Genomic DNA, 24,968 nt, shown 5'->3' with positions numbered 1-24,968 from the left:
ATGTTATAGTGTACTTAACAGAACCAGAACTATCAATAAAAGAATTATATAAGAAATTGAAGGAATATGGAGAAGTGTCGGGTTACAAGATAAACGTAAATAAAAGTGAAGCAATGCCTATGAATAATGCGGATTTCTCAAAATTTAAGAAGGAATCTCCATTTAGATGGCAAATGCAGGCAATAAGATACCTAGATGTACAAATAAACAAAAATCTCGGCCAATTATATAAACTCAATTATTATCCACTAATGAAAAAATTACAGGACGATTTAGAGCATTGGAAAGATTTACCACTAACACTAATAGGAAGGATAAACTGCATTAAAATGAACATTTTTCCAAGGATATTATACTTATTTCAGGCATTGCCAATACAACTGACAGAAAAATTCTTCAAAGAGTTAAAGAAAATAATAAGGAAATTTTTATGGAGAGGGGGGGAAACCGAGGATAGCACTAGATAAATTAACAGAATGGTATAAACAAGGAGGCTTACAATTGCCAAACTTTAAAAATTATTATAGAGCCGCACAATTAAGATACCTATCAGATTTTTATCAAACAAGGGAAAAACCAGACTGGACGAGATTAGAATTAGATAAAATAGGGGAAAAGTTACCTGAACACATATTATATAAATGGGATGAAAAATTGGTACAACATAGAACTTCTCCAGTATTACATCATCTCCTCAATATTTGGAAGAAGATTCATGTAGAAAGAAATAAAACAAATTATCAATTACCAAAACTAATATTGACGCAAAATAAGTTACTCCCTTTTACAATAGATAACCTTTCCTTTAGAGAATGGGGAAAAAAAGGGATTAAAAGAATAGAAAATTGTTTTTCAGGAAGTAGATTCTTATCCTTTGAACAAATGAGAGATAAGTACAATATAACTGGAGATACAGCGCTGGCATATTACCAATTGAGATCCTACTTGAAGGATAAATTAGGAAGCAGTTTGAGTTTGCCAGAGGGAAGTAATGATAATCAAAAGATTTATAACAAATATGTATATTAAACTGCAAGAAAAGGAGAATGAGGAAACAAATGGTAAAACTAAACAAAAATGGGAACAAGATTTAAATATAAAGATAAAAAAGGAAACATGGGAGAAATTATGTTCTGGAATGATGAGAAATACAATAAATACGAGGCTACGTATGATACAATATAACTGGTTACACAGACTATACATTACACCTCAAAAGTTAAATAAATGGGACCCAACAGTATCTGATAGATGTTTTCGATGTAAAAAAGAAATGGGAACAACAATTCATGCAATCTGGACATGTGAGAAAGTAGAAAAATTTTGGGAAGATCTCAATCAGATATTAAATAAAATAACAGAAAACAATATACCAAAGAATCCAGAGATCTTTCTCCTAAGTAACATAAAAAACAAAGAATTTGGAATTGATTTGGAGGATGCACAAAAAAGATTTGTTAAGATAGCTCTAGCCGTAGCAAAAAAATGTATTATGTCAACCTGGAAATTGGAAAATAATCTGAAAATACAACAATGGTATATAGAAATGAATAAATGTATTCCATTAGAAAAAATTACATATAGTTTAAGAAATAATATTGAAATATTCGAACAAATATGGGAGCCTTACATTAAATACAATAGCGAAAACCTACCGGGGACAATCATTACCTAAGTTGATGGAAGGAGAAGGAAAGAAAAGAATGGACTCAGTAGAATTTCCGGTTTATTTTTGTTGAATGACAACATTGTCTGACTGGTTTAATGTAACCTAGATTGTATACCTAAAATGGATGGGAGGGGGTGGCTTGGGAGGAGGGAGGGGGGGGCTTGGGAGGAGGGAGGGGGGGGAGAAAAAGTCACTGTATATGTGTGAAAAAGAAAAAGTGTGTATCATGGCTAATGTGATTTATGGTGTGAAAAATAAAAAAAATTTAAAACGAAAAAAAAAAGGAAGGCACAACAGCGATTGTACCTCCTGAGAAAACTGAAGCAGGCAACCATTAATGTCAGCCTTCTTTAGGAGTTCTATTGAGAGCATCCTGACTGGTTGCAGAGAAATGGACTTCTTAAAACTTTCATGGTTCAGCGTTAAACATTGCACTTCTGCAGCGGCTTGGTATATTTCTAGATAAATAGATTCATTCAAGTTTAGCAAATACAGTATATTGTGTGTATTTTTTATACTTTTTTGCCCAAATAATTCATTAAATAGTTCACCATAATCTTAAAATTTGTATTTCAACTCTGCAGTGTTTATCATAATAAGCTTTGCTTCGCTGCAGGGCAGGGAAAGATAAGGAAGTGCCCAAACAAGCAGGCTCTGACACATTTCCAAACACTTTATTTATTATGCACAAGGAGCATAGAATGGTCCCCGTCACCACACCGTTCTTGTGAATTCCACACAGATTCTCACCGTTATGCACACTTTTCTCCAATAGGGATATTATATGTTATCAAATACTTTAAGTCACCAATCATGGCATTGGCCAGTGGCATCAGTCTTCATTCCATTGAGGACATCTACAAGAGGGAGTTTCTTAAGAAAGCAAGCCTCTATCCTCAAGGACCCTCACCACCCAGACCATGCCCTCTTTACCCTGCTACCATCTGGAGGGAGATACAAGAGTCTGAAGATAAACATCCAGTGGCACAAAAGTAGCTCTTCCCCTCTGCCATCAAATTTCTGAATGGACAATGAACCACAGACACTACGCTTTCTCTTCTTTTGCATTAGTTTATTTATTTTTATGTATTATTTATCGCAATATTTGCTCCGTATCATTGCTGCAAAACATCAAATTTTGTGATGTGTTCGTGATAATAAATTCTAATTCTGGTACTTTGAAAACACAAATTAACTAAAAGTCAGATCAAGATGTCCCATTTCACCTTAATTTCAAGAAATGCTTTTGCCCAATAATAATTAGCACTCCTCTCTACGAAAAAACTAGCAATCATTGGTTTCTGCAAATACCTATAATTCCAGCACCTGTCGCAGCTTGAATCCATCTTCTCTCTTCAGATTCTACATTCCCAGCATCTGTTAGAATTGCAAAGGCCCTATCAAGGCCCAATCTCTGATTTTTCAATAAATGTTATCTCTGATTATATGTGAGTTAGTCTGGAATTCCTGCTGGTACACTTTCTCACACAACTATTTTATGTGTTTTAACCCTTGGAGTGCCTAACTTTCACAAAAACTTAATTAGTCTTTCAGCACAGAGCCACATAACTTGAAGTATGACAAAGGCCATTTGGTACCTGCGCTATCTTGCTGAAGCAGTTATCAACTGAAAATAATTGGAATATTCAACTTGCTACTGCATGAAATGGTCTCTGTAATGATATAGATACCATAAAGAGGAATTAAGGAAGAAGGACATCGCAGCATGTGTTGATATGCCAAGATGTTCCTTTGTGGAGAATGGCCTCTTCCTTGTTTTGTCAATTCAAAACAGCAATTTAATATGGTTTGATATTATTCTTTTGTACTACAGCTTTATTGTTTGTGTTTTAGGTGGTTGAAAGTTTTTACTTTCCGTATCTGGGAGAAACTTTCTTCTTTTTGGAGTAGAGCCTTCCTCACAATTATTGTAGTCTTGGTCATCCTGTTCTTTGGTAAGTGAGGTTTTTTTCATGGATAGTTTGAATGTTGTTCCAAAAAGTGCACATCTGTGCTGAATAAGCAAATTTTAGTTGGTTGTTTTCCCTTAATTTCATTGATTATTATTCCCTTTTTTTGTACTCTAAGCACCCTTATTATTTTTGTTCTGGACCAGAACTCTAAAATTTGTTCAGTTTGGTTTTTTAACTTTTTGGGCTGCCGCTCCCTTGGCCTCCAGGCCACATCCTGAGGCTCTCCCCCCCCCCCCATACAACAGTGCTGGGGTGGGGGGCTGGCGGAGGTGCTGAATGGGGTGGGGGGGCTTGTGGGGGGGGGGTTATTGGCACAGAGCAAGGTGGGGGGGGATATTGGTAGTGCTGAGCAGGGGGGGAGGGTGTAGTGGCGGCGCGGAGCAGAGTGGGTGGCAACGCTGAGCAATGTCGGTACAACATGGCAGCCACTGATACCAGCTCTCAAGAGAACGCCTTGTCACCATTTATTTTGCTCACTACTGCTGCCCCAAGACTGGCTTCTTCATTAAACTTTGCAGCAGACTGAATAACAAGAAGACTGAAGGTTCAGAACACCCCCTTTTCCCTCACTGCCCCCTTGGATATTTCCAGCGGCCACTTTGGGAATCACTCGTTTAAAGTCTATTTTCTTATTTCTATTTAAAACTTGTACTTATGTTATTATCTAATTCTAGTGCTGTCAGTGTGTATAAACATTTAGACATGCAAAACTAGAAGTATATCTGCAGATAAGACTTGAATCAGCTCAGGAACCCTTGCCAGATGTGTGGCCGTGCTTCTCACACGAAAAATCAAAGCAATCTGCTTTGAAACTTTTGAGCATGGATATTGAGATTGCACAATAAAGCAAAGAATTCAGTAATATATAGCAGGTCACTTCTGAGTTGATCATTTTTTTTCTCATATTCTGCCAGACAATGCAAAAGAAATGTGAAAAGTCACCTCCAAAATAGTCCAGTTGTAGAGAGGAGATTAACAACTCCTTACAATAGATAAAGTTTGAAAATTAAATTCTTGGGATTGTTTTTGGCATGGCTTTGCATTATTGTTTAGGTTAATGAATTATCAAATAAATTTTTGGCTCTGTGATTAAACTGTTTCTTAGTACTGTATTGAACTTAGCTGTGTATATATGGAAAGTCCTCATGACTTCTTTATTTACATTCAATAGTAGCATTGTCAATTAGGTTTTCACTCCCGGTTATGACATGTCATCCTTGCTTGATATTAAATAAAAGTAGAATACAATTGTTCTATTTGATTAGGATGAAATCCTAACATGCGTACTGAATACAAAATCTGCTCCATTAACTCCAGCAAGAGTTGACATCTGCTGCAGAGGAGAAAGTGAGAAGACGGAACTTACCTTTTGAATAATGTTGATCTTTAAAGTCAAATAAAGCACCAAGTCACAGCAGCACAATTAAGAAGTAGGCTCCTTATTATACGGATTGAAATCGATATCCTGATCCTAAAGTTGATACTGAAATTGCTGTTTCGCCCAAACTATGGAGAGAAACACATATTTTCATTGTATTGTTATGCCAACATTGGTGTTATGATGTTAAACAAGAAAGTCTACAGTCACTGGTTTCTGAATGCAGTACACAAGTGTGCTGGAGAAACTCGGCAGGACACACAGCATCTTTTTTCCATGGATGCTGAATCTCCATTTCTTCACATTTGTGTATTGTGCTACATTTTTTTAAAGCCTTTCATCTTCTAGGGTTTTTTTTCTGATGAAGGAATTTATATTGATTATCTTGATTTGGCTCTAATTAACATGTAAGAATTTTGGTAATCTCATTAACAAAATAATCAACATCATGACGGCACCTATCATTTTGTGATATAGTGTAAAAATATCATATTGAAAGATTGCATTTCATTAAACTGACTCATTATAGTCTTTGACTTAAGCAGTCCCATCCTGTAACACCATTGTGTTTGCCGAATAACAGGAAATGATGAGTCAGAATTAAGGATGAAGATCAAGAATCTGGTTGTGTGATGCCAGAACAACAATTTTGCTCTCATCAACAACAAGACCAAGGAGCTATTGTGGGCTTCAGGAAGGGGATGCAGCAAGATCCTGCAACAGTCTTCATTGGCTGAAAGGTGATGAAGTGGGTTAGTCTTTCAAGCTCCTAGAGCCAGCACATTGGAGCAACTATGAAGAAAGCACACCCATATCTCTACTTTCAGCAAAGTCTGAGGAGAATTGGCATGTTGTTGAATACCTCATCAAATTTTTACAAGTGTACTGTGGAAAGTATACTGACTGGTTGCATCACGGTCTAGTTTGGTAACTTAAATGCCCAAGAATACAGAAGACTGCTGAGAATGGCAAAACTAACCCAAGTCGATCACAGATACCGACTAACCATCCATTGAAGACATTTACATGAAACACTACCTCAAAAAGACAGCCAACATCAGAAAGGACCCCATCTCTCTGTCACAAACCCTTTTCACTGCTCCCTTCAGGCCAAAGGTACAGAAGCCCAAAGTCCAGTTGAACAGCTCCTGCACCTTTCTGTATTACCCAAACTGTAACTTGAACCTTCCTGTATTACCTTAATCCTAACCATAAACTAGTTCGGGACCACTAAAAGATTCTTTTGCTCTATTGAAATGTCCCTTTTTTCCTTGCACTAACTGCTAATATGAATATCTATTTGTTTACCATTTTATATATTGTATTTTGTCTGGACATAATGTGGTAATTTAATATATACTATATGTATTGTACATGTTTGGCTGCAGCAAGGAAGAATTTCATTGCATCTGCACATGCTCTCATTATTCATAAAATCAATTTACTCTGTTCTCTAAATGCATTTTTCTGGAACCAAGTAGTAAGCTACACATGCATATATTAAATTTTTTAATTATTTGCTTCGCAGAAGGTAAAGGACAAATGAGAGAGTAAGCAGAGTGTATGGTCCAGAGTTTTAAAAAGTCAGTGTGATTGAAATATACACACTGACATGGGATTTGATAGCATAGTTTCAGGATGATGTTTGTCCTGGATGTCATGACTGGAGCTAGATTTCATTGTCACAAAACAAGCATGTGAACATTCAGGTCTGAGAGTAGAAGAATCTTTGGACTGTTCAGATGTCAATGGAGGTTCATTTTTGAACTATATTCATGGTGCAGCATAATTGATTTTTGAATATCAAAATTGATTAATGTAGTATTGTTAGCTCCTGTTTCACTTAGTGGGGGTTAGTTCAGACTGTGACAATTCATAACTGTGGAGAGAACTGAGTGGCAACAATCAGATATAGATTGTGCCCAAAGTTTATCCTCTGGAGGAGAGAGAGATCATTTTATTGCTTTATTCAGGGACAGGTATAGAGAGAGAGAGAGAGAGATGTGAGACAAACATATAAAGGAACAGCACACTTTGGATTCAGCAGCCATCTCATGAACATTAAGCTGGAGTGACTCTGTGTGAAATGGACAGTTTGGTTGATTCTCCCTGTAAGGGAATTATTGAACCCCCTCGTGATCAAAGGAAAGATCATTTTGAAGGGAACTTATTGAACCACATTGTGATTAAAAGAAAAGTCACTTTGACCCGTGCTGGGGTTTTTTGAAAGCATCGTGGAAGTCACACGCTTTGTTTCCCCTCACCAAGGAAAAGGAGAGTTGTGACAACCATTCATCCAAAAGGATATTTAGCAGCAACCAACTCGACAAGGATTTGTGAGTTTTCAGCGGTCCAGTCATTCAGTCTCTCCCAACTCCTTCGTGGTTACTTCCGTGGTTCAATTAAGAATCTGCGTTCCAACACAGGATTTCTAAGACTGATTTTCTTGATATGCCATTCAAAATGCTTTGCTTGTCAATTTTTGTTTTTGCTCTGGATCTTGAGACGCATATAAGTTTATATCAAAGTTTATATCCTTAATAATTGAAGAAAATAAAAGGATTATTTTCAATTTCTGATTTATCATGTAATTACAGTACAACACCTATTATCCAAAATGTTGGATAATCTTTTTTTTCGATAACTGGTCATTTTTTAAAAACAGCCCAGTCGCAACAGCAAATCATTTGTATCAATGTTTAAACAATAACAAACAGCAAGGGAGGGCTTTTTAAGCGTGAAAGTAATGTTTAATTCTCACCCAAAAAATGCTGGTTGCCTCCAATCCCTGGGAGGCCTCCCAGGCCAGAGTCGGTGGCTCCTATCTCCCCGAGCGCTTGTTCTGGTAGGGGCTGATCTGGCTTTCCTGGTTCTCGATGTTGTAGCTTGACACAGACCCAGTTTTTGTCTGCGCACACTCTCCCTTCCAACCGCCGCTGACGATCACCGACACCTCCCCACTGAGGTCCCGCTCCTGCCCTGGGGGGAGGGTGGGGGGGGGGGCCACCTTCCTTGATGACACCAGGGCAAGGGATACTTCTGATCACGTGGCTGGGAGACAGTGGCATGCAGTTTGAGAGGGAGAGTTGGAGTGAAAAGTCAGTAGGAGAAGGTAAAGAAGACAGGGGAGGGAGTTACCTGAAACAAGGACATTCATTTTCATTTCATGTCAAGTGAATATTTTTCAACCTGTGAGGTCAGTTTGGCTTGGAAAAAATTTCAGATAAATGAAGATTTCTGAGAATCCGATTTCAGATAATCAGAGTTGTAACTTTATCTGGGCTAAAAAGGATTAGAGAGTAAAATGTTTCAATAACTTTTAAAGAAAAATATTGATTTCTCATTTTGACACTTTTTTTTTCATTTCCTGTTTTAAAATTAATTTTTTGCCTGAATGCTATTTTTGGCATAAGTCTATATTACAGATTTTGGATGGGTGGCTAAACATTTGTAGATCTTAAATCTATTTTAACCCTATGTGTTTATCAATGTGGCTTTGTTTGCAGATGCCATTAGAGAGGTGAGAAAATACTCCGTGAATCGTGAAATTGGAAAAGATGAAAAACTACTTCCAAATGTGCATGATAACCTCAACATGAAACTTTTCCGGGCGCAAAGAAATCTGTACATTTCTGGATTTTCATTGTTCCTCTGGCTGTAAGTGCACAATCGCAAACAAAATAAGCATTTTAAATAAAAATAAATTTATTCCAGTTTGCTTCAAAGTTCTCCTCCTATCCCGAGTGGTGAGGAGATGGAGTCTGCTGTCACGTGGTTAATTTGGCAAATTGCACAGGATAAGCGTATACAGAGCCGTTGTCATACCCACACTCCTGTTCGGCTCCGAATCATGGGTCCTCTACCGGCACCACCTACGGCTCCTAGAACGCTTCCACCAGCGTTGTCTCCGCTCCATCCTCAACATCCATTGGAGTGCTTACACCCCTAACGTCGAAGTACTCGAGATGGCAGAGGTCGACAGCATCGAGTCCACGCTGCTGAAGATCCAGCTGCGCTGGATGGGTCACGTCTCCAGAATGGAGGACCATCGCCTTCCCAAGATCGTGTTATATGGCGAGCTCTCCACTGGCCACCGTGACAGAGGTGCACCAAAGAAAAGGTACAAGGACTGCCTAAAGAAATCTCTTGGTGCCTGCCACATTGACCACCGCCAGTGGGCTGATAACGCCTCAAACCGTGCATCTTGGCGCCTCACAGTTTGGCGGGCAGCAACCTCCTTTGAAGAAGACCGCAGAGCCCACCTCACTGACAAAAGGCAAAGGAGGAAAAACCCAACACCCAACCCCAACCAACCAATTTTTCCCTGCAACCGCTGCAATCGTGTCTGCCTGTCCCGCATCGGACTTGTCAGCCACAAACGAGCCTGCAGCTGACGTGGACTTTTTACCCCCTCCATAAATCTTCGTCCGCGAAGCCAAGCCAAAGAAAGAAGAAGAGTGTAAGAGAAAGTTGCATGAGAGGAAGAGGAACTGAAAGTAAAAGGATGGAAGACATCTGAGTTGCAACAAAACTGATGATGAGTGGTTGATCTGAAACGTTTACTGTCTGGGTTGCTGCAAATTTTCAGTATTCTTTGTTTTTATTTCAGATTTATAGCAACTGCAGTTTTTGCTTTCTCATATAGACCCATTGGGCTATATAGTCAGTCTATTTGTTGTAAGTTCTTTATAACTTGTGATTATTATTCTTGGGTGTAAAGTATTTACAGTAAAACCACTTATCTGAAATTCAAGCAACCGCAAAAATATTAGGAAAATAAGTTAAAAAAAAATAAAAGTTTAAAATTAGCACACCTCACTGTTAGTTTGCCAGTCCAGCAACACTCAGTCTCAAGCAACCGGAAAATCCACTAGTCAATATCTACCAATCCCCACAGGTGCCGGAAACCAGGGATTTTACTCGACTTGGAAATCCACATTTAAAGACTGATGCCTAACTCGTTAATCAGGCCTGCTTTCAATTTCCCCAAATTTGAGAATTTGTACAAAAAAGTTATGAATTGCTGCTCAGCAACCTATTTCAGTCGAGAATTAGGAATATCTTAGTGTATTTGAATGCTTCAAATGGTATCAGTCAACTGTATTTCATGACAGCTTAGAAAATGTGATTCTTGTCCCTTATAAGTGCACCTAATGACTGCAATAAGAATTCTGATATTTAAAAATATTCACCATAGCTCAGTGATCATGCTGCAGACATAGCTGCATGTAATCTGGATGGCATAATGTTCAATTCTCATAACCCAGATACTACTGCAATAAAACTCTAATTAATTCTGATTTCTGTTACATATTATAAAACAAGTTCCTATCATTCAATTTGTGAATTTTTTCTTTGCAGTGTTCTTAGACGTATGGTCACTCTTGTCTCAGAATTGGCAATTGCAATGGGAGAAAATCAGGCACTGAAAGTTCAAACAGATAATGCAAATAATGCAGCCAAAAGGTATTTGGAGGAAAATGAAGAACTGAGAAAGGCAAGTAACACATTGAGATAAAATTGACTTTGAGACAAAATAAAGTATTTCAGATGCTCAAACTCAGAATTAAAAACTGTCTTTGGAGATGAATAGCACTTAGAGAGAGAGAGAGAGAATATTCCAATTTTCACCTCCTCTCTAATAACTACAAGCACGGCTACTTCAATCAAGTGATTGTTTTAGTCTGTTAGTGTCCCATTAAACTAATTTCTTCCTATATTTTAATAGCTACTTGATAATTATACTGCCACTTCACCATTTCTAAGATTACTGGCCCAGCAATCTCTCTTGGATGATTAATGCTGCTATGTGTTTTTGCTAAGATTTACTATTTCATTCATCTCTCTTGTCAAAAATACAATTATAATGAAACTGTTTAGGTATTTTAAAAGTAAGGGTTTTACTCCCATAAAACATCAGTTGTGTAATACTTTTTTTTCCAATGTTAAGCAATTGAAAATAGATTTTGTTGTGTATTTTTAGAGGGACATGATAATTATTTTTGGCTTTCATATTCCACTTTATAAAGCTGGATACAAGTTAAACTTTGTACCTTTGATGTATTCTGTCACTCAGGTGAAGTTCCCAATCCACCTAGTCTTTCAAGCATTAATGGATTGGGACCTTTGTTGAATGTATTGCACCTATCAGGCCTCCCATACAGCACAGACTCCACCAGCTATTACTCTGAGGGACCTCCAGCTATTTATCACCAGAAACTTTTGATGAACTCTTGCAATCTTAACTTTTCAAGTTCCTTGGGGTGAAACACGAAGTCTGCAGATGCTGTGTAAAAACACAAGAATTCAGCAAATCTTTCAGCATCCGTAGGAGGTTAAAATTTATAAAGTAGGACTCAGGCCCAAAACATACCTTAACTCCTATGGACACTGTGAGACCTACTGAGTTCCTCCAGTATTCTTGTAGATTTTTTTTTAACATTCCTGTGTCCCTCAACCATGCGATCTGCCATTTAGCAATAAATGCTTCATATCTCAGAAGTGAAATTGAAAGAGATTAGTAAGATATTTTTTTAAATTGTTTGTTAGGACATAAACAATGAAAAAAATAAATGTTTTGCATAAAATACTATCTTGTTGCCAAGCTTTTTTTTCCACAATTAGAAGAATGTTATTGCAAATCCTTATATAATTGGCATAAATGTAGTTGAATCTGAACTGTTTAATTCAGTGATATTAAAGTAATCTGAAGATTGTTTTCATTGAAATTAATCCTAACTTTGCCACTTCACCCAAACACTATTCCAACCAAACCCTTAATTTGAGTTTCTCCTGTTATTCTGTTGGCCTAGGTTCTGCTTGATATTAGGAAACATTAATCTTCCAATTTGCGTCATTATCTAAAATTCCTGAAAGAACCTTGTGAATTTGAAGAATTATACATTAAATATATCATTTAAAAACCAGACACTTAAAAATGTCTAGTAGCTTTTGTAAATCTCCAGAACAGTATACAAGAAAAGTTGGCTGCTACCTCTCCCCGACAAACCCCCCAGGGACTTTCTCAGAACTCTCAACGGCTAAATAAATAGTGACCTTGCTGAGTATTCAATAAGATTTCTGGAGAAATGTATGTGAATGGTTGGCCATTGATATATCTGCAGGAGCTCATGGTCTTGTAAGCTTCAGATGCACTCTTTGTTGGACATTGTTCACCCAACCCCGCCCCTCCATAATTTGGGTTTGGAGGTTCTAACATCAGTGGAAGATGCAGTAGGTGCATTTCCCTTACAAGTAAATATTAGGAGCACCAAGAACATTTGTTAAGAGGAACAAAGTTTTGTTTTGATTCACACACTCCAAGCACCCATGACCAGCTGGTCACTTGTATTTTTGTGAGCAATGGGACAACATTGAGACTTGATCATGTCACTAAGTTCAGTAATTTTTGGGTCCTTCCTTACTGAAAGTGAACAGGATATAAACACTAAAACAAAACCAGTCTTGTTACAATATAGGTTAAAACTTGATTTAATCGACTTGTTTAAGATTATTAAAAGATTCAATATGGAATATCCAGAAATGCTATTTCTTGTAGTAAATAGTCCAATATAAGACATCAGGGCTGATGTCCAGAAGCATTTCTCACGTGCTACAGTGTAAAGCTGCTGAAGCTGAGTAAGGTTGAAAACTTGAGACCTCCTATTGTTAACTTTGATTAAAATATGTAAGGCTGCATAACCTTTGACTTGGTGTATGATTTTTAAATAGTCCAAGCAAATCAGAATTCAAGATTCAATTTATTAACATTGTAACAAAACAGTGTCCTATAACATGAAATTTCTTTTTGCATGCTGCAAGACAGATTTGCCACCGGAAGGAATTGCTTAAGCGCCTCTTACAGTCAGAGAGAGAGAGAGAGAGAAGCAAAAGAAAATCAAAAGCATACAGAAAGATGCACTTTGTTAAAGCATTATTGGACCAATATGTTTCTCCCTCCTCCACCCAGAAGAGAAAAAAATCTAATACAAACATATTATTTGCACTACTTTGCACTAAAGGCTTCATTTTTTTTAAATTAGGCTTTTAATCAAGATAAAGGTGATGGAAATAAGAAATTGGAAATGGGAAATGAACAGTTGATTGAGGAAATGGAGAAAATGAAGGCAGAATTGAAGAGAACAACGGAAGGTAGTACTTGTTTATTGATGTAAAAGTTATCCTTAAGATTTTCAAAATTTTTATTTTAACAGTTTGCATATAGAGACTTCAACGTGTTGAAAGTGCTTCATGGGAACAGAATCAAAAAGATGTGATACAGAGCTAGATAAAATATTCATATTGTTGAAGCAGATTTTGGCAAATGAAAATTTGTGCAGAAAATTTTGGAACTAAGATTTTCGTATGTCAAACATCTAGCTGCCGATGTTGGAGGAATGCGAATCAGGAAGGCACAAGAGACAAGAATTGTAGGACTCCAGGTATCATGGAGGCCATGGACTGGAATCATTTGCATGGAATTTTAAAGAAAAAGAAGGGTTTTGGAAGTGAACAAATCAATGCTTAAATTGTGAGCCAGTACAGTATTGATTGGTAAACAGCGGCTTGTGAGAGTTAGGACATGAGTTTTACAATTTTCACTTGACAGGCTAGACAGTAAAGACAGTCAATTCTGGAGGTGACAAAGCTGTTCCAAGGAATTAGGATTCAGCAACTCAAGCTGAAGGGCAGAGTTGGACACTTGTAATCACAAGTGTATTGGGAAATGCATCTTGAACCATGGTTAGCTCAACAATGTTGTGGCGCCAGCGTCCAGGGTTCAAATCTGGTGCCATCTGAAAGGAGTTTGCGCATTCTTCCCGTAGCTTCGCTTTCTTCTCACCCTTCAAAATGTGGGTTAATAGGTTGTAATTGGACGGATCTGACTTGTGGGTCAAAAGAGCCTGTTACCATGCTATATGTCTAAATTTAAATTTAAAAAGGCCAGGAAGAAGAGTGAAATCGCAAGGGTAATTGGCAATGGTTGCAGTCATTATGATTTCAAGTAGAAGGATAATACTGGATGGGTCAAGAGATGTGGAGGAATCAGCAACAGGCAAATGAAATAGATCATTTTAATTATGTCACCATGAAGCAATGGCCCATTTTCATGCAGCTCATAGCTATGAACAGACATGACAGCCTGAAACTGGGTCAGCCAACTACAATCTGTAACTTCAGCTCAAACTCTCCATCGCTTTTCCTTCATAATGAAGCTCGGGGACCTGAGTGCAGAAGGGTTGGGTGGGGTTTGATTGAACAATCACCTCATCACATTCAAATATGATAGCTTAATGAAGCAACACAGGGTTATGCGTATGATCTACTCTCAACCATTAGAAAAATGATGGAAACTGCTGTTGATACTTCTATCAATTGGCATTTCCTTATCAACTATCTACCAGTTTTGCCAGGCCTCATTGTAACCTTCATTAAAATAGGAACCAAAACTTTGAATTCCAGAGGTGAAGTGAGAATTACTTTTCTTGACATCAAGGCAGCATTTGACCAAGTGTGATATGGAGGAACCCTAGTAAAACTGAAGTCAGTGGGCATCAAAAAGAAGCATTCCTGTGATTGAAGATGTATTTCATACAAAGGAAAACAGCTGTGGATATTGGATGTAGGTCGTCCCAAAATATCACTTCCTTCAGACAAGTATCCATCATTGACCTTCCATCATAAGGTCAGAAGTGGGAATGTTCATTGATTGCAGAATGTTCCATTCTAATTGTAACTTTTCAGCAAATGAAGCAGAGGAAGACGAACAGGAGCTGGATGAACGCTGCTTCGAGTCAGGTCGCATTTATTCCACAGAAGTACCAGCCCACATTTATCTCCAATTCGGGGGAGTCCAGCTTAATCTTGGACTTCCTCCAGGTGATGTCATTTCCTCCAATATCAGTAGGATATCTGGGTTGCTAGGTTGATTGGCCACTCTAAATTTCCCCATGTGCATCTCAGTGAGTGGTGGAGTCTAGAGGAGTTGGTGAGAATGTTGGGTGAGCTCGAAAAGAAAAAAAGTGATTAGTGTAAATAGGCAGTTGATAGTCAGCACAAACGAGGGCCAAAAGGTGGGCTGTATCTACATAAATCTGAACGCCAAATTAAAATTCTATCCGGTGCCATGCTTACTGTGCTGTTACTCTGCGCTCACATTTAACAAGAAAATTTGGTTCATATTTGATTTTTCTCCCAATCCATCATTCTGAAAACTAGAGAGCTCTGAGACCCATTGAATTAAAGCCCCTTTCTGAATATAGCAATGTTGTAGAGCTAAATTCTATTTTGAAATGTAGATATCTGTTGGTTGTTGCCAACCTGCAAGAGATTAGTAATTTTATTCTAAGGCACACCCGGTACTGGTAAGACTTTACAAATATATGCTTTTAATCCAAGCTTCCTTCCATTTCAGGATTGAATGTTTTTTTTTAAATTAATCTCTGTTTCTCAGTGACCTGAAGCTGCCTGAGACCAGTTAACTTCTTAAAGGTTTGAATCAAACTTAACCCTTACTGGTTTTTATTGCTTAGGCTGAATAAGTCCAGTGAACCGTCAGAGGAATTCTCAGAAGATCTTATTGCACTTTTGTGAATTTCCGCATCAGCCATTTGTTCAGCTGCCACCCATTGGGTAATTGATATACGTTAGCAAATAGTCCCGAAAAAGTTGTTCTTGAGTTGAGCACATTTTTTAAGTTAGCAATAATATCTCTTAATCTCCCACCTCTCAAATTTTCATATATGAAGCTTTGCTTGGAGGTAGAAATGCTGTTACTAAAAATTGAAATTGGATAGGCTACAGATAAATTTCAACGGTATGGAACAAAATACAATTTTAATTTGTGAAGAAAAGATTGAGCAAAGATTTAATTGGCCTCAGACATCTGTTTAGGGATCAACGATTCAAGAGGCTAGTTATCACCTGTTTGGAGGTGAGGAGGAAGTATTGTGAACTGCATATGACTTTGTTTGTGTTGTATAGTTGCGATTTTTTTGTTTACTCTCTCTCAGATAACACACTCTCCTTCAGAAGGTCACATATTGTAAGTTATTTCTTTTTCATTAGTAACTGCTCTTATGGTTGACAGGTTTGAGTTAACTTTTTATTTTAGTAATTTTGGAACGTTAGATCATAAAACTTGTGGATTTGGAGTCATTTAAGAATCATATAATAATAGACTGATTTCAAGAGAAGGTTAGGAATGCTGTACAACTGGATCAAATCTTTTGTCTTTTTTTTATAGAAATAATAGATTTTTCTGACCTTGATAAAGCGTGTGATCTTTTTTCCCCCTTTCCAGAGCAATTTGGAAGAACCAACAAAATAGAATAACTCTCTTACAGTAAACAAAGTGAAGGACATTTTTAAAAAACTTAGTTTTAATCTTATTTTATCTTCTATTTAAATCCTATGTATTTGAATTAAATAAACAAGGTTAAAATGGAAGCAAAATATGAATTTTAAACATAAAATTGTTAAAAACCATGGACATTTTAACTCTGATTCTCAATAATTATGGTTCCTGGAGCAGTTTGCTTATCATTGATCACATTGGTTTCTGTACTGGCAAGTGTACAGAGATCAGGAATTTGTGGTTTTGATGAAATGGTTTATATGCTGACAAATTTTCCATTATAACAAATATTCTAGTCCATTCAAAAGTTTTAAAAGTGCTATGTCGCAGACCAGCAGCAATGGAAATTCACCAAGACTGTGTTATTGTTTTCTTTTAAAACACTATATTTATTGATAACTACTAATAAAATATAACACATTGGTCAAATCAGGGCTAACTATATGCGAATGTACGTCTGTGTGTGTGGGGGATACCCAAACCATTACAGCTTAGGCACAATTCTAGAAAGTCATTCCAAAGTTCTGTCTTAGAAATCCATTCTAGAAACGCAGACTTTTAAACTGATGCACAGAAGTAATCACGAAGGAGATGGGAGAACCTGATTGATCAGACTGCTGAAGACTCACAAATCCTTGTCAAGTTTCTTCCAGAGAAACAACCTTTCATACAAACGGTGTCACAACTCCCCTTTTCCTTGCGTAGGAAAACTAAACGCTTGACTCTCACGATGCTTCCAAAATCAGGTATGGGTCAATCGAAGTGACCTTTCCTTTGGTCATGGTGGGGATTCAGTAAGTCCCCTGACAGGAAGAATTAGCCGAGTTGTCCATTATCACATAGAGTCATTCCTGTTCTAATGTCCATTATCACATAGAGTCATTAATGTTCTGATCCTTCAGTGTTCCACTCACAACTCTCTCTGTGTCCATAGAAAAAGCAACAAATTTTCTTTCTCCTCTCCAAAGTAGCCTGTACAGCCTGTATTAGTTGCTGCCACCCAGTCTCTCCACTGCTGTGAATGGTTGCAGCCTGTGTTAGCCCTTAAAATGAAACTGGAGCTTATAATAAAAGATAACTTTCAAAATTTTGAAATTGTAATTTCTATGGCTACATTGTGTTAACATATTTCTCCATTGTACCTTTAAATTCTTTAGTCAGATGAAGAGGAAAGACATTTCTAAGTTTAATATCCTTTGTAAATTTTAATCTTGTATTTGTGAAGCAAATCACTAAAGGTTTGATTCTTCTGAAATTCCAGTTGTCCTCCTCAATTCATGGTGCTTTAGGTAAAAGGAACACATCCTCAGGAGCACATGCTGTCCTGAAAGAATGAATTCAAGTTCAGTAAATAAGTTAGATGTCTTATCATGAGTTGGTGATCACTGTATCTTGCCACGTATCACTTGGTTATTGAACTTCTTTGCAGAAACAACTTGCATAAGTGGGTCTGTGGAACTCTTCAGCTCTAGCTATCTTACACGCCCAGAGAAGAATTCTGGAGCTGAATCCCTGTCATATTTGAAAATGAATTGCCACTATTGACTCCAGATTGTATAGGTTTACTTTAAAAGTTGTATTTTTCATGATGTATCCTAACTCTTTTTGTGTTAAAGCCCTTGAGAAGTCAAAGATGGAAATAATCTCAATCCAAAAGCAACATGATGGACTGACAAGGGAATATGACAGACTTTTGCAGGAGCATGATAAGTTACAGGTAAGAAATTCTTTTATGTTGCTGCATTACAGTATATTGAAACCATTTGAATTCCCTGTGAAGAAGAAAACTTTCATTATCAGTGCTGTTCCAAATAATCTTCCACAGGTTTTTCTGAATTGTATTTATCTTCTTCTGTAATAATGATGCAACATAACAATCCATTCTTGCTTTCAAAGCCAGATCCTCATTAATCAAGCAATAAGTTGAAAAATTAAACAGGTAGAATATATTTCACAGTCAACATCCTCCGGAGTCATAGAGTTTTGCAGCATGGAAATGGGTCCTTCAACCAACCACATCAATGCTGACCTTTTTTTCATCTACATTAATCACATTTGTCGTCATGAGGTTTATAATATTGTTGTATTTCCTGTTTAAGTACATGTCTAAATTTCTCTTAAACCATGTGGGGACCAGAATTCACACATTACATAGTGTGTGGTCTAACTAGTGCCCCAACTTCTGCATTTTCTGCCGTGACCTATAAAGGATATCCAGTTTTTCGCAACCATAAGTTCTCTTCATCTTAACATACCATATGCCTTCTTCACCACCTTATCTATCTGTATTGCCATGTTCATGGAACTGTGAATGAACAATGGGGTCCCTCTGTTCTTCATATTCCTTAGGACCTTACCATTTAGTATGTATGTCCTACTCCTTTTTGACTTGCTAAAATGCATCACCTTGCATTTGTTGAGATTAAATTGCCATCTGGTAATGCCTGTTGTTGCCTTTGACCAACTTCCTCACTAACTACTGAAAGATAAGAAGCAAGCCTGGTCACAAACTCATCTTTACAATCAAAATCAACACTTTTACCTCATAGCCCCTCACAAAATTGCACCTTGCACTTGACCTGTCTCTCCTTTTCCTTTTGCTTGCCCAGAACAGAACCCTACAGACAAGATGTGCTCATACATATACACCACACCATGGCTCAAACTTCATTTTATTTTGTCACCTCCATGGAAAAAAAAACTGTTAGGCTTGTGAGCATGTCTTAACCTTCAAAACCCATGCTAATAAGTCGATACTTCTCCAAATGCTCATAAATTATGTCCCTAAGAATCCTCTCCAATATTTCGCTTGCCATTGGCATAATTTACTGGTCTATATTTACCAGGATTACCTTCTTGAACAAATGGGCAAGATTTACTCTCTTCCAATCCTCCAGTACCAGGAGGACACAAAAATTATTATCAACACCTGTAATCTCTTCCCTCACTTCCTGTGGGTATATCCCATCCAGCTCTGGCGACTTATCTATCCTAATGTTTTTCAGAAGCTCTAACCCTGACTCTTTCTTAACCTTGATGTGCTCTCACACATTAGCCTGTTCGGTGCTGAACGCGTATTTGTCAGGGTCCTTCATCCTGGTGTAAGCAAGTGTATTCATTAAAGACCACACCTGCCTCCTCCGCCTTCAGGCGCACATTTCCCCTTTATTCCTGAGCAGTCCTACCCTCAAGTCATCCTCCTGTAGAAAGCCTTGGGGTTTGCCTTAATCCTACTTTCCAAATTTATAAATGAATAACTATTATGACAAAGCCCCTGGTAACATGAACTATTTACAAAGCTTTCTTCTAAATGCATTTACTAAAACACATACTGTAGGAGAAGCATATATGGTATTTCTATTTGAACCAGTCAAGTTAGAATGCTTTTGTTCCTATCCAATATGAATGGTGAGCTTGTGGATCTTTTACTTCCCACTGCAATTCATCTACCATCACAATCACTCCATAGCAGATGGAATATCGCTCTCCATTCAGCTCTGGATCACCTCAAAACCAGCAACTCATATATACGGCTGCTCTTTGTAAACTATGGCTCAGCCTTATTCCCTCGGTGCTGGTCAAGAAGCCCCAAACCCTAGGCCTCTGCACACCCCCCTCTGCAACTGGATCCTTGACTTCCTCATCGGAAGTCCACAGTCAATACGAATTGGTAAAAATATCATCTTACTGAGCACCCTTCAAGGATGTGTGCTTAGCCCACTGCTCTACTCACTATACAACCATGACTGCGGGGCCAGGCACAATTCCAATGCTATCTAAAATTTGCCGATGACACCACAGTTGTTGGCAGAATCACAATCTGCAAAGAAGAAGCATACAGGAGGGAGATAAATCAGCTAGCTAAGTGGTGTCACACCAGCAACCTTGCACTCAACATTAGCTAAACCAAGGAGATGATTGTGGACTTCAGGAGGAAGTCGTGAGAATATGATCCAGTTCTCATTGAGGGCTCACTAGTGGACAGAGTCAAGAACTTCAAATTCCTGGATGTCAACATCTCCAAGGATCTGTCCTGAAGTCTCCATGTCAATGTAATCATGAAGAAGGTTCTCCAATGGCTATACTTCGTGAGGTGCATGAGGAGATTTTGTATGTCACTGAAGACTCTCAAAAACTTCTACAGGTGTACTGTGGAGAGCATCCTGGCTGGTTGCATCACTGAGGTGCCAACGCTAAGGACAAGAAAAAATCCAGAGGCCTGCGACATCACAGGCACCAGTCTTCATTCCATCGAGTTCCATCGAGTGTTGAGAAAGCAGCCTCCATCCTCAATTAACCTTGATGTGCTCTCACACCATCGCTCGAATGGAGGGGTCGGACAGACCATGAATGGCATTGCAAATGCTACGTCTCCATGAAGCAGGGATGATAGGGCAAGCTGACCTGTGGAAACCTTGTACAGGAGAATGTTACCTTGCTCCCCCAAAGGCTACATCCTTGGGTTGCAGGCTCATGACAGCAATTCTGTATGCTGAGAATTCGTCATCCTGGTGCTGAGCTTTGGCGAACACCATGTAGTCTACACCCAGAGAGAGGGCACATACTGCTCGAATGAAGGAGCGGGACAGGACATCAGCCACCATATTACTCTTACCTGTTTAATCCTGGTTGAAAATTCAGATACATAAGAATAGGTGGCATTGCTGGTGGGCTGCCCATGGATCTGATGCCTTTGCAAAGGCGGAAGTTAGCAGTTTGTGGTCAGTAAAAAGCTTGAAGTCCCTACCTTCCAAAAAAAAGCAGAAATGTCTGACTGCTAGGTACAGCGCCAGCAGTTCCCTATCAAATGTGCTGTATTTCGTTTCTGGAGGGCGGATGTGCCTACTAAAAAAATGCTAGAGGCTTCCATTGTCCATTGGTGTAGTGTTCCAAGACCCTGCCTACTGCCACGTCGGACGCGTCTATCGTCAAGGTGATTTGTGCATGGACCAGCAATATTGCCTTCACCAGAGTGTCTTTGGAATGCTACCATCATCTCCTTTGTCCACTCAAGTTCTTTGGCATCTGGACATGAGGTCGATGAGGGGTTTCATGATATGAGCTGCGAAGGGTAGCAAACAACAATAGAAATTGACCATCCCTACAAATTCCTGGAGTCCTTGATTGTATCAGGCGTCACGAATTTGAGGATGGCTTCCACCTTGCAAGGCAATGGAACGACACACCGATTGCTGATCTGATGTCCCAAGATAGAAAACTGCCTGAATTTGCACTTGGCGGAGTTCACAGTTAGCCTGAATTCCTGTAGGTGGTGGCAGAGTAAATGCTGATACTGCATGTGCTCTTTGTGGGAGTGGCTGGCGACGAATATGTCGTCCAAGTATACGAAAATGAAGTCACTGGGTCCATGAGTCGCTGGAATGTTTGTGCAGCATTTTTGAGCCTAAAATGCATTCTCAAAAACTCAGATGCTCAACGGTGTTACGATAGCAGTCTTGGGCACATCTTCCAGGTTTACAGGTATTTAGTGGTACCTACGCACCAAGTCAATTTTAGAAAATATCTTGGCCCCATGAAGATTAGCTGTAAAATCCTGTATATGGGGCCATGGTGTTTCCCGGAAAAGTACAAGGGGGTCAGCAGCAGCAAGCTCCAGAATCCCAACGTTGATGGTAAAAGACACCAGGTCATTGTCACGGGGTCATGTTTGTCCAGGGAAATATGCAACTTCATCGCCGGTACTCATGGAGCCTGGGCCGTTGGGTGTGAAACAGCACTAGTTTTTGTGGACCTTGCACCTTGCTGTTTCACATGCAACAGTCTTGTCTGCACAGGCGGCTACAGTTAAAGGGTTATCAAAGTCCTCATCAGCCAACATGAGGTGGATGTTTTTTGGCTTTTTAAAACACCGTGCGTTCCAAATGACGTCATCGCATTGTGATGTTACTCAGAACCTCCTGAGCCTGTTTGATTTAAGCCTCCAGTGAGCCGCTACGCTATCATAATACTAATGACCTCATTTCAGAAAGTGATGCAGTGAAAGATTTCTGGATTGAATCTTGGAATGAAAATATCTGGTCACACTTTGTGTAGAATGTGGAATTTGTAAAGAAATTGCAAAAGCAACTTACTCTGCTTAGGACAAGATTTCAAAAGCAAAGAAGACGGGATAGTATCACAAGTGATGTTAAGAATGAGAGTTGATCATGTTGAAACAAGTCTGTAATGAGATTCACAGAAAAGTGCTGTGAGGCTAGTTCCTATTGAAGAAGCTGGGAACCGGGAACCATAATTGCAGAATAAACACTTGATCACTTAAGACTGAAATGAAGAGAACTTGTGGTTGAGTATCTTTGGAATTAACTATATACTGTGGAAATTGATTCATTCTGCAAGTTTATTTTTGAGATGGCTAAATCTTTGACCATATCAGAATGGGATATTATTGTGATCAGCAGAAAGAAAGAAATTTATTTGAGGACTTGGATGAGCTCGCCCACGATCTTTTAGAATAGCAAGCTTGGTCAGGCGGCAATGAGTTATTATGGTGTCTTTGGATAGGTAATTGTTTCTTCTGCTCTTCCAATGGGCCATAATATTGGGCTTTCTCAAAACTTCTGTGCCGTGGTCAATTATCAGTTTAGAAATTGGCGGGCAAAAAAAGAGGATGGATACAGTAACAGTTAAGTATTGTTTTGTTTCTATAACAATCCAATTCATTCATGAGATTAACGGTTTGATTTTCAAAACGTTGTGTATAATTGGAGGTTCCATCTATGTTTATTGTTCTTCAGCAAATACATTGGCTAAAATTTGTTGCTATCTTTTTCAGAACCGTACTGACAAAAGTGATAAGAAGACCGAGTGAACTGTAAAATGTTTTGCCTTGTGCCTTTGGATATGTTTCAGCAATAGCAAAGAAAATTTGTTTTTGTTTTACTGAACTAAATGTGAGCGAATCTCTTCATAAAAAAGCTTTTGGGTTGGTGGCTTTTGACTTTGACGAAGCAGATGTGTAGTTTTTTTAGTTCACACATCAAAAATGGAAAGTTGGACAATAAGTTAAAATATAACTTTTTAGCTTTGGCTGCTAATAACTGTGGGTTCAGGCCATAAGTTTCCATTTTGGTGGTATCAGTCTCGGGGTTTGCTGAATCTTGGTTAGTGGCACTTATTTAATACTTTAGTGACAGCTAAATGTGCAGGCACCACCTTCCGACACACACAATCTGTTTTCAAAGTTTTCTTGTCAACAATCGTGAAATGTATTCATCTCGATTTGTTTAATGAAACATAATTCATAGTTAAGGAAGTCTTGGTGAAGGTATGAACCTTCCAGAATGCTGGCGCTCCCAAGCTGTTTATACTTCTATTTTGTCGGCTGCAAACTTCAAATGATTTGGAATTTCATTGTTTATTCTTTCATCTTTCTCGTCTTGTGTGCCACAAAATCTCCAGGTTAAAGTTGGGATAAATGTTATATTTTTCATTTGGTATTTACTGAATGACTTTGAGAGTTGTCGAATCCTAACCTTGCGCCATACATTTGATATGCCTCTTACCTTTGTCAGTCACTTGATATAAAGCTAAAGGTCAAAATTTCACATTTTTGTTCACAATCGGTTTTTGTCGTTTGCTTACGGTAGCAACTCTGTTAAGACACAAATCAGAAAACAAGCCTTTATGGTGATGTGAATTGGCAGAAAAACAAGAGCTGCAAGTGCAAACCTTAAATGCAATGAAAACAATTTTTTTCCTCATGTCAGTTTGGCAGCGATAATTATTCAAGACAATTTCTTGTGCGAGGTCTTGTCCTGTGAAACTTATGACAGATTATGCACATTATTCAGGCAAGGATCTGGAACGGTGGATAAGAGTTTTACTGTATTGTGAATATTTCATTTTTATCTGAATCTATTCAACTGAATGTAAATCAGTGATATAATGTGAAAATATTGTCACATTTCTTTTGGTGGCGATGTAAACTCCATTAATTTTATTTTGATTAGAATTACTCTAATATTTAAGCATTCTTTAAAATGAGTTAAGTTTGAAAGGTTACACTGGTAACTTCTTTCCAATGCATTTATGATCTTCCTCATCCATAAGATGGTGCATCGCTCCACCTATTCTCTGCCTACCAGATGAAAATATTGCTTTATACAATTGTTTGAAATGTAACACTGTTCCATTGTCCAGGAAAATAAAGAAGTACATGGCGAGCCAAAAATGATGTTTGCATGTCAATTAACAATTTTTTACAAACTGCAATTTTGATTAAATGTCTTGTGCTTATTCAATAAAAATACAAAATCAGTTTTCATAGCGTTTTATTGCAATTAATGGAAAATTAGCTTGTGCATGTCACTGATACATCCTCTCCTCCATGAGCATAATAATTTCTCCCTTGTTTTCATTTAGCTGTACCACAAGACCATTACAGCATTGTCAGTTATTTGGTGACTATGGATTGATACTTGCATGAAGGAAGGCTCATCCAGTAGTGCATCCTAACCACTTACTGAGCAGTTGAGGGGGAAGAGAAGCCTTTTCAAGTTCCAGCGTGTCACACATGGCCTCAAGTTTCACGACTGATGTATCGTTTGTTATCATTTTTACACAATGCCAGCA

The 24,968-nt window shown here is 38.2% G+C and overlaps 1 protein-coding gene across 2 annotated transcripts in view; it reads left to right on the top strand.

The window, feature by feature from the left end:
- dus4l (dihydrouridine synthase 4-like (S. cerevisiae)) overlaps positions 1–24,653 on the top strand; it is a 51,068-nt gene extending 26,415 nt beyond the window's left edge. For both annotated transcript variants that reach the window (XM_069909177.1, XM_069909176.1), the window contains 6 exons: positions 3,524–3,624; positions 8,527–8,677; positions 10,382–10,517; positions 13,063–13,171; positions 17,993–18,093; positions 23,170–24,653. In XM_069909177.1, coding sequence (XP_069765278.1) covers positions 3,524–3,624; positions 8,527–8,677; positions 10,382–10,517; positions 13,063–13,171; positions 17,993–18,093; positions 23,170–23,205 — 634 coding nt within the window. In that variant the 3' untranslated portion in view covers positions 23,206–24,653. The remainder of the gene's footprint in view (positions 1–3,523; positions 3,625–8,526; positions 8,678–10,381; positions 10,518–13,062; positions 13,172–17,992; positions 18,094–23,169) is intronic.
- The last annotated feature ends 315 nt before the right edge of the window (positions 24,654–24,968 follow it).

Source organism: Narcine bancroftii, chromosome 13 (assembly GCF_036971445.1).
Source record: "Narcine bancroftii isolate sNarBan1 chromosome 13, sNarBan1.hap1, whole genome shotgun sequence".
NCBI classification, from domain to species: Eukaryota; Metazoa; Chordata; class Chondrichthyes; order Torpediniformes; family Narcinidae; genus Narcine; species Narcine bancroftii.
This window is presented reverse-complemented; position numbering and strand designations above follow the sequence as displayed.